This window comes from Eulemur rufifrons, chromosome 20 (genome assembly GCF_041146395.1).
Source record: "Eulemur rufifrons isolate Redbay chromosome 20, OSU_ERuf_1, whole genome shotgun sequence".
In the NCBI taxonomy this organism is placed as follows: domain Eukaryota; kingdom Metazoa; phylum Chordata; class Mammalia; order Primates; family Lemuridae; genus Eulemur; species Eulemur rufifrons.
Genome location: NC_091002.1, coordinates 22,868,661 through 22,879,458, shown reverse-complemented (window position 1 = coordinate 22,879,458; position 10,798 = coordinate 22,868,661). Strand labels below are relative to the sequence as shown.

At 49.6% G+C, this 10,798-nt stretch overlaps 1 protein-coding gene across 3 annotated transcripts in view; it reads right to left on the bottom strand.

Moving 5' to 3' along the window:
* Nucleotides 1-7,158: 7,158 nt before the first annotated feature.
* Nucleotides 7,159-10,798, bottom strand: part of UQCC1 (ubiquinol-cytochrome c reductase complex assembly factor 1) — a 101,351-nt gene continuing 97,711 nt past the window's right edge. For all 3 annotated transcript variants that reach the window (XM_069495402.1, XM_069495403.1, XM_069495404.1), the window contains one exon: nucleotides 7,159-8,672. In XM_069495402.1, coding sequence (XP_069351503.1) covers nucleotides 8,538-8,672 — 135 coding nt within the window. In that variant the 3' untranslated portion in view covers nucleotides 7,159-8,537. The remainder of the gene's footprint in view (nucleotides 8,673-10,798) is intronic.

Here is a 10,798-nt window from a genome sequence, read left to right as displayed (position 1 = left end):
TGTGCATAATGCTACTTGAACATGGGTGTACAAATTTGGCTGTGTATTTTTGTGTACTTCCTTCCATGCCCAAGTTTGTACTAGATTCCATTGTTGTAAATTTTAAAAAAACCCTGAAGACTGGCAATTTTATATGATTCAACTAAATATATGTACATATACATATGCTGAATTGTACCTGTGCATGTGTGCCTGCTTGGCTGTCTGTAAGTACCTAGCTGCATGTCAATGTACATGGATATGAGTGTCTGGGTGGTGGGGTAGTCCTGGACTCTAACTCGGGACTGCGGTACTGTGTGTGTGTACAGGGGGCTCAGTTGAGAGAGACAGGGGTAGGAAGACTGAATTGAAGGGAAAAGGTTCCAGTGGACATCCTGAAGATAACAGTGTGCAAATCAAATCCAATTCCCCACGGCAGCAGGACCAGCTGCCCCTCCCAATGCAGCCCTCCCTGTGGGCAGAGTCGCCTTGGGGCTAGGGTAGGGGAGATGGCCCAGGGTGATGAGAGCCCTCCAGACAGACCCAAGACCAGTCCCTAGCTGCACCATGTTGGGCACAAACCCCTTAATGACTATTATTAAGAGGAAGGAAACTATTTTCCTGTCCAGGAGGTGTGTCAGATGCCTGCCTGGCTTCACTCAGCCATCCTAGGGGCCATTTAGTCTTGTCTGTTGTCTTTCACAAGCCAAGTGGCGCCTGGGCAGGTGACTGTCGTGTGGGGGTGGTGGGAGCAGAGGCTGGCACCTCTGGGTCAGGGGAGACAGGATTCCAGCAGAGGTGCAGCCAGGGCTGCTAGGGGTGCCAGAGAGTGCCCAAGTCCCTTGCATCAAGGCAAAGCCACCTAAGAGGTAGAGATACAAGGCGATGTGTGGTAAAGGATGAGGAAGATTTCAGTAAGTGCAGAGTGGCAAGCAGGGCATTCCTGAGGAAGAGGGCAAGGACATGCCCAAGGAAGGCGGGTGGGGGCTGTGGTGCAGGGAAAGACACTAAAGGAAGGCCATCTGGAGCCTTACCATGGAGAGCCTTGAGACCTTGCTAAGGTGTGGGGCTCTTACCGTAGAGACAATGGCACAGAGGGTGGGAAGATTCCAGAGTGTTATTTTTGGATAACTTGGAAGCAGCCTTGAAGAGGGGGGAGAGGGCAAGGCACCAGCCTCCCAGAAGACACAGGTCTTCAGGAGGTCACTATTCTGAGCTCTTATCTCATCCTAATAGCCCAGGGCTGGGGACATAGAGCTGGTCCTACGCAGGGGCTGTGGTTGTGCCACTGGACTGAGTCAGACCCCCTGGTTGGAACAGTGCTCTGCCACTTCATAGGTGAGCTGAACAATCACAACCTCCCTGAGTCACAGTGGCTTAATCTGTAAAACAGGACCAACACCACCTTTTACTGGGTTGTTGTGAGGAATAAATGTGCTAATCTATGTCAGGTGCCTGACTGAGAACACAGGCCGAAGTCCAGAGTTTTTCCAGTTGTGAAAGGGCAGGGGCTCAGGGTGGGCCTGAAAACCAGTAAAGCAGCAACCAGAGGACCCTCCTCCTCGTCACTCTCCAGCCTCTTCTAGACCAAAGTCTGGGCCCTCAGGCCTACATGGCCCAGGGCCACAGCAGTAGAGTGTGGCTGGTCCCACTGCTGCCTCTGAGATTTGGTCTCGTCCCACCCCTGCTCACAGGAGGCAGGGTCCCCTCTCCACAATCACACAGATGAGCACTCACATCCCTCTAGGCCCACTGGGCCACAGGGAATGAGAATTTTGGCATTCTATTTAGGAAAGGCGCTGGGTCTGGGTCTAGACTGTAGACACTGCAACACTGCGACGATGGGGTCTCACCCTTCCCACCTTCTCCCCTCGCCCCTCCAGCCACCCATCCACATCATCCCATCCCAGTGGGAGACGTGTCCTCACTCCTCATGATTTCATAAGGGGAGGGAAGGTATAAGAGGAACACTTCTGCATCTTCACTCACTTCTGACTGCTGACTTAGGGAAGGAGCTGGGCTCAAGTCTTTCTGGATTTTGTTGTTGTTGTTGTTGTTGTTGTTCTGCTATAGGCAAAGGGAGCACCTTCTCCATTGACCTACAGGGTAAACTTACAGAGGAAGGAGGTCCTGTCCCTGCAAGCAAGAGATCTGCCTTTTTGGAGGAGGGGAGGATATTAGCAACTCCATTTGGCCAGTAAGTGAAACCTTTATCAGTAATATTGGTAAAGCCAACGTTTTAATGTCCATCTGTCTGTCTCTTATGTCTTATTTCTCAGTTCATTCTGAACTTGGGAGGGGAAGAAAGAGGTATTATGTACTGGCCCCCTAAGCCCCCGCTATTGATGCAGCTACCTCTCCCCACCCATCCCACACCTTCCCTCTGTCCATCCAATCCACCCAACATGGATTTATTGCCTACTTCAGGCCAGCACTGGGGTCCCAAAGATGAGTAAGAGTTGTCTCTGCCCTGGAGGAACTCACAGTTTAGTAAGAAAGATAGACTCATAAATAATTATAAACCATGGATTAAGCTGAGGTATAAACCAAGTGCTTAAGGTTTAGATCTTATGACCCATTCTGGAACCTCAGAGGAACCATGTCCCCACCCCTCACCCCCTCAACTATGCTCTTTCCCAGACAATGACCTGGGGGGTGAAAGATCACCTTCTGGCCACACAGAGAGAGAAGAAGAGGAAGAGCAGGCCAGCACAGGCCTATGGGTTCTGGTTCCCAACTGTGAAACCTAGAGTGAGGCCTCTTAGGGCCTTGGCTTCTCACCTGTCAAACAAGATGGCTGGGCTGGAAGTCTCCAAGGGCTATCTAGCACTAACACTGTAGTCTACCACTTGTTGACATCATACGTCGGTGCTTGGGGGCTCCCTTCCTGGAGATTCCCCCAGCCAGGATCTCTAGGATTTCTTCTCCTTATTTTCCCCTCAACAGAAAGGAGAAGAGCCCTTGACCTGGTCAGGGTCTGGGTCCTAGTCCCCTGGAAGCCACAGAAAATCTTTGACGGGTGGTCAGCACACAGACAGGGATGAGTGGGGAGAGTCAGGGCCAGGGGTCTGAGGTCTGGCCTACCCCAAGGCCAAACACATGGATGAGGTTGATAAGCCATGGTGGACACCGTGGGGAGAAGGCAGGGAGTGGGTGAAACCAGGGCAAGTACAGGAGGGCTGCTCCCAAGGGAAGAGTTCAGATACTCTGAGACTGTCTTGTTCTCTGCCCACAAACCTGCCAGCTCCACTTCACCCCAGTAGCCAATAAACTCTAGGGCATTGAGACCAGCTGGCAGGAGCTTTCTCTTCCCCCTCAGCCCTCACCTCAGAAATCCCTTGTCCCCCCTCATCTGTGCTCCCAATCTCTGGTCTCAGGAAAGGGTTCCCTCTGCCCCTCCAAAGCCAGGCCCTTGTTCTCAAGACCAGGGCTTCCATTTCCAGAAGGATCTAATAAGAATATCTAACATTCACAGGAAGTTTCCTACTCCACCAAGTGCTCTGCATTTAATCAGGCTCTTCTCCCTTCCTCATACACCTTTAGCAAGTTCCTGCAAACTGCCTAGTTTTCACCTGCTCTAGCTCCTGCCTGCTTTTCCTCCATTTCTTCCCAGCATGCTGCACTGAGTCTCCTCCTCCTGGAGGCTCTCCTCTCCCCTGGCTCCAGCCCAGATTCCACCTTCCTCACTGGTTCCTGCTCTTCCTACCGTCTCCTGTGAATGCAGCCCCAACCCAATCCCTGGGCTACCTCACCTCTGGGAGCTCATCCAGTTTCATGATTTCTATACTCAAGACAAGGCCAATGTCCTTAGCCCCTCAGTCCCCATCATCCTCTGAGGTCCAGTCCTACCACATGCCTTTGCCCTCCCTGGGGCATCTCTATGGTCCAAAGTGCATCTTCCACCGGATTGGCTCCCCATAGATGAAACCAAAAGCAATGAAGTAAGGCTCAAAAGACATTAGACTATTCAGCTTTGCTATGGGGTCATCTTGCACCAGTAAGTGGTTTCTTCTCAGTGCACCTGGTTCCCTATTTCCCTATTGCATGATGGGTACTGTAATTATCACTTGAAAAAAAAAACAACAACATAATACCAAGAGGATTCTTCTTTTCCTGTTCCTGTCTTCTGCCAGATATCACCATGCCCTGGCCCCCGGACAGCTCAGTGACTGCTCCTTGTCTTCAGGCTCCATGTGCAGTTTGGCATCAAGTCCTGATGAGGTTTTTCTCTGAAATGTCTCTGGGATTTGCACCTCCCTCTGAATTCCCACTATCACTCCCCAGGACCTCAAGCCTACATGGCTAGATTCCCTTCCTGACTGAGCCAATCTATCCTGCCTACCGCCATGTATCCCTGCTGCCATCAGACCACAGTGCTCACCGAGAATGCACGGTGGCTCCGTTTCCTGCCAGACGACGAGTTGTCCAGACTATCCTCGTTCATGGCCCCACCTGATCTCTGCAACCTTTTCTTCCCTTAGCAACTGACTTAACTGGCCCATTTGAGTCTGAAGAGCTTCCTGTTCTGTTCCTTTTCACCTGGGCAGCTCCTCACTTCATGTTTTTCTGTCCACGTACCTAAACCTTGCCCATTTTTGTCCTGACTGCCTTCAGGGTTTTCTGATTTCTAACCCCCTTGCAGTGATTTTTCCAGTTAGTGTAAATATGTGCACACACAAGCCCAGGGGGCTGGAATATTGCTTTAGGTGTTTTTGCTTTTTAACCACAGCACAACTGCCCCTTCCTCCATTTCGAACTCCCTTTAGAGAACTAGAAGCAGTGGACCAGGTGTCAGAGCCACCTGAGTGTGCACGCAGGGTAAATCTGGGCACTTCCCTCAGCTATAACCAGAGTTTGAGAATACCCACCTCACAGGATGATCACTGGATGAGATAAATGAGATAAGTGAAAATACCAAGCATATCTAGCAGTGAGCAGAAACTCAAAAAAATACTGCCTGAAGTGTGTTCTGGGCTTTAATCTCAGTTTAAGATTAAAGATGTAAGAAATAGCAATAATTTAATTTATTTATTATTTTTAACTTTTTAGGTAAAACCAAAGTCTTAGGGGTACTGTTCACTACATTGCTCAGTGTTTCTCATTTGAAAACCTTTATAATGCATTCTTTTCTGAAGAGTAGGGAAGACATTTGTTTCTTCTGTTGAATAAGAACACTTCCTTTTATGTGACAATAGGAACTCTATAAACTTAAGGCTTTCCTGTTTCCACCTTTGGCCAGGAAGCTCAGAGCAAGGCTTTAAACTCAACTGCAGATCTTCCTGCTGACCTGGGTGACACAGTAATTTGGGGACAGAGTAGGAGCCTGGGGGTCAGAGATGGGCTAGGGCATTCTTGGCCCCTTCTTACCCTGGATAACTCTCTCTCTACACCTCTCTCAGCCTTAGTGCCCTCATTTGTGTAAAACGGATAATAAAAATGATGAGGACGATACCTATTTGACAGGACTGTTGTGAGACAATGCATTTAAAATATTTATAAATTACAAAAAAAGCTTAATGAAAGTAGCTTATCAGCCTAACTTTGCTTATCTCTCTTCCGTCCCAATACTTGCATTTTATCTTTTAAACTTTAATAGTTTTACAGTTTTATTATAACCATGTCTCTTAATTTTCTGTGATCCTTTCCAGAAGTATACCGAGTATAAATAAATGACAAAATTATCCCTAAAGAGCATTCTCCCTGAGAGCAAGAAATCGTGTCCTTCACTTGTTTTATATAATAACAATTTACATTAGAAAAACATTTAGCTATGGAAATGAACTTTGGGGTTTGGTTCCTATGCTACAGCCCAAGGAAGTACTTAATATTAATACTGAGCTGTTAAAATAAAATAAGCTGAACTGTAGGTCTCACTGAGAGAAAGGTCCAGAAAGGGGCTTTTCGGTTAGGCTTGCACTGATGGTGACTAGCGACTTAGGCACTGCTTCACTCTTGCATTTAGCAAAGTCTGTGCTGATGCTGATAACAAGCCAGTCACTGTTGAGCACTGGGAAGCAAGTGACCAACCTCCACACAGGGTGCACTCTGCGTGGAAGCAACTCACAGAGCAGAGAGCACTGTAGGGGCACCACGGACAGCGTGCTGTGCCTGGGGTGGACAGGAGAGGTGAGATCTGAGGAGGCCTGGGATTTTTTTAGTCAGAAGAGGGAGGGACGAGAGTTCCAGGTAGAGGAAACACACAGTGTGGTCTCTCCAGTAACCCCAAGTGGTTCAGAGAAGAAATGGGTTACAGACTCACAAAAACAGGATGGGGCTGGGTGCAGTGGCTCATACCTGTAATCCTAGCACGTTGGGAGGCCGAGGTGGGAGGATTGCTTGAGGCTAGGAGTTCAAGACCAGCTTGGGCAACATAGCAAGACCCTGTCTCTACAAAAATAAATAAATAAAAAATTAGCCAAGCGCAGTAGTGCGTGCCTGTAGTCCCAGCTACTCGAGAGGCTGAGGCAAGAGAATCACTTGAACCCCAGAGTTTGAGGCTGCAGTGAACTATGATTGCACCATTGCACTCCAGCCTGGATAACAGAGCAAGACCCTGTCTCAAAAAAAAAAAAAAAAAGAGAAGAAGAAGAAGAAGAAGAAGAAAAAGAAAAAGGGTGGAATGGAGGATAGAGGCAAGGGTCAAACTAGGAACTGCCTTGTAGTCTCCAAGGAACCTGGAATTGATCTTGACAGAGAGGGAGATTGGCAAAATCAGTGAAAAATGCTGACGGCCTGGAAGTGAGGGTTTTGGGGCATTGCAGACATGATCTATCTGATGTGACCCTTTCAAACGCAGCTTCATATTATGAGTTGCTGTGTTTGATGATTACCAAGTCCTGTGGAGACAGGACTCAGGTATACAGGAAGGGACCATCAGTTGCTGGAGGGACTCAGCTAGGGCCTGCATGAACATAGGCCAACTGGGATGTTAAGAAGGGGAGTCAGGTTCTGGACCAGGGTTGGACCAAATGACCTTTAAAGTTCCTTCCATATCTGAGGTTCCAGGATTCTAAAACAAGCCCAGTAGCTGAACTGGTGCTGTGGGCTGAGATCTGTGGCTGGGGAGCTGCCCTGGGCAGCAAATGGGTTAACACACAAATAACTTTTATATATGAATTAATGTGTAGAGTTGGGAGCCAAAATCTGTTCCATTAATTTTTCCATCCATTCCAGGAGCAGTTAGGTACACACAGTAAAGTTTATTTTGGTGCATGGTATACTTCACTCCATTAAAAATAAATTAATCAGCAAATTCCTGCCTGGCTCAGCTCTGGTTTATGTAAATAGTGCCCAGCTGTAATGAGTTACAAGGTGTTATTATCTCACACACACACAGGAGGCTTCACTCTAGAGCTCCACTCGCAACAAAAGCATCTTAAATAAACTGAGAGAAGGCGGTTTGATTTGTAATGTTTTCGCAGAAGTGGGATATACCTCACCCATATAGAGTTTCTTTATATGACTCATTTTATAGCAAGTTAAATGAAGGAAGTTTGATGGGGGAGGGAGGGGCAATATGGTTCCCCACCCCCTTTCTTCACTTTAAGAAAATCCCCCAAGAGATGACCTGTGCACACTCAGAGGGAGGAGGGGACTGGCATTCAGATGCTCAGACCAAGGTGGCTCTGCGGCACATACTCCAGAAGTTGGGAAGGGAGCAGAAGGCTAGGTGCGGGCTGTGACCTGGGACAGTTCAACTAAGCTAGGAAGAGTGTTCTCTCCTCCCCAGTATCTAAGGGGAGGACATGAGGAGAAAGACAGCATGTTTCTCACTCAGCTCACTGGGGGTGACAAAGGGACCTTTGTTCTTGAGGCCTCCTTCCAAATGACTTAGGATGTGACAAGCCCCTTGGCCATCAGAGGCCTCCTGGGTCCCAGAGGATGGGCCTGGCAGGCTGTGCCTTGGCCAGAACAGTGACATATCTCCATGAACTGGAGGCAAGAGCAGCAGCAGAGACCCTCCTGACCTCTTCCCTCGCCCTGTCTCTAACTGAGCTGGGTGGTGCTCCTCAGCTTATGGCATCCACCGTCTCAGAGAAGTTTCTAAAGATCCAGGAATAAAGAAGAGCCATGGCAGAGATAAGTCTCTTTCTTTTAATGACCAACTCGACCCCATGGCTCAAAGCTGAGGGGCAGAGTGTGGTTACCCATCTCGACTCAGCAGCATCACCAGCTCCTCCTAGGCCGCAGCAGGCCCGTGGTGGGGTGTCCACTTTCTAACCTACCCCATCTCTTCCTTGGCCTTTGGGAAAAGCTGTCAATCACATGTGGTTGCTGGAGGGACTTGGGGAGTGTGTGCTGGGGAGCCCTTGCTCGGAGCTTCACCTGAGGGAGAGGACACCCCAGAAGAGCTAGGGGTTCTCCCGGCACTGTACCCCTCCAGATCAGACTCCTGGGCACACTGAGAGGAAACTCTACACAAATGAGGCCAGGTATTTAACAGATGGTGTTCAAAGGTCAGTTCAGGCCACTTTCTGCGGGGTCCCAGGCCAAAGAGGCACTTCTCTCCTGGCGGTTCCTCCAAGCCAGCTGGCCAGCCGTCTGGAGGGCCCAGCCCATCAAAGACCTTCATCGTTGTAAGTGGGGGAATGGGGCTTCAGGATGCTCTGAGGATTCTTCTCCACGAGAGGGCGCCAGCTCACCTCCCCTGTCAGAAGCAGATCCTCCCCGTTCATGGAGTCCAGGTACTGCATCTGCAACCGGGAGAGCAGGGAAAGGGACAAGGGCAGGACAGATGTGAGGTGGCATAGGAACCAGCCTCCCAAAGGAGAGGAAGGGGAGGGGGCACGGGGGGGTTTCTGACCATTCCAGCTCTGATCTCCCAGATTATTTCAGTAAGGTGGTTCAGAAAAACAGGTCACTGGGGAAGGTTTTAGGGAATTCCCCATCATACCTTTGAATAGAAACGTGCATGCGCACGCACACACACACACCCACACACACCCCACACAGCCACCAAGGACATTTCACCCCCGATATACCTGCTCTAGAAAGCTCTCGCAGGCCAGTAAGTCAGGCCTTGTCACTTACAGAGGTCACCTTGTCCAACCCCATCCAACGCTGCTGGGTGAAAGAATCCTGATTGTGTCCCTTCCCTGATTGTTACCCAAGTGGCCATTTCCCTTCTCTCAGATTTAAGGTCCCCTGTCTGAGAGAGGGGATAGAAACGTGCACCACATAGAACACACGAAGAGATTAAATGATATGGCATATGTACAGTGCTAGTCACCCAAACGTTAAAAAAATATGTATGCCTCTATTGTCCTCTAGTGGGCCTGACTCAGTGGGCCCCAATATCACCCCTTTAGGACAACTTGGGTAGCCTATTCCCCTGAACAGCTCTGCCATTACAATGGCCATTATCCCAGACAACTCACAGCTGCTCTCCTATGACTCTCACCAATGGCCTGTTCCCTCTGGAACTGCAGAGACCAAGTGCTGTTTCCTCCTGCTCCCCACAACCGATAGCTGCTCTGACATACGGAGACAGTGAACATGTCCCCTCTGGGCTTCCTCCCGTGTGGGCCTCCAGGCCATCTGGCACATAGAAGCTTCCAGGCCTGCCTAAGGAATCTAGGTGGAGGACCCTCCCTACGAAGAGGAGACACCTGGCTGGAGAACAGGAGCAGCTGCAGGGGAAGCGTGATCTAATGCATGCCTGGGTCTCAGGAGACAAAGGCAGACTCTCAGAGGATTGCCCAGGCTGCCTGGTAGTCAGGAAGGCAGGAGAATGAGCAATGCTTGCAAGTAGGCAGACAAAATCTAGAACTGGTTCAGAGCAGGAGTCAACAATGGATTTCAAAAGATGCGGCTCCATTTGGCAGCAGAGGAAAGGGAGGCCAGTGCCAGCAGGCTTCATGTTAGGCTCTGGGTCATCCCCCTCTTCCAAGAATTCACTCTTGTTGCTTCATCTTCAGGCTGCTGACCCTTGAACCCAACGCCAACCTCACACATATCCCAGGTCTAGATTTCCACATGCCCTGCCATCTCTTCCAGGGTAAGAAGCTCAACTGAATTGCTTTCTTTCCTAAAGCCCACTCCTCTTTAAAGTGACTCCATTTATGTCCTGAATGCCACCAATTTGCCCATTTCCTGGGTTGAAAACCTCAACATATCCTCTGATTGGATCTTGGGCCATCAGCTTCACAGAGCAGCACCATGATGAAGGACTCTAGCATCTCCTCAAGGTCCAGGTTCCTGGTCTTCCCTGATCTACTTGGTCAGAAGGTGCCTGTCCTTTTGCTGGCCTTGCACATCACTCTGCCCTCCTGTACCACACCACACACTGACTTACCCCAGGGTGAGCCATTTGCCTGAAAGGCTTTCTCACCAAACCATGAGCTAGTTCCTCAAGAGCAGGATTGGGTTTCATTAATCTCTGCTTTCCCAACAGAGTGCCTGGCACAGCAGGTACTCAAAGGTTTGCTGACAGAACTGGGTCCCCATCAAAGCTCCCTGCTTTCCTAAGAGCCCTGTCACTGTTTTCCCATTGCCTAACTCTCACTGGGGCCATAGGGGACTTCTTGTAAGGACATTGGTTGTGGCATCCCTTACCTCGAGGGACCTCAGAGAGGTCCCAGCTGTGCCTTGTCATGTGGCCTCCGGCAGAAGCCCAACAAGGCCCAAGGTGCCTTTCCCCCTGGTTCTGGCAGATTTCAAGAGTGGTCAAACAGAAATCCTGGCTTCTGGGATTCTCTAACCCGTGGGTCTGAAAAGCCCCCAGTATGTGGCTTTTCCAGCAATTAAACAAGCTAGTCTTATTGGCCCTGTCTTTTCAACAGCTGAGGTCTAGCCTTCCCTTTCCAGGCTGTTGGAGACT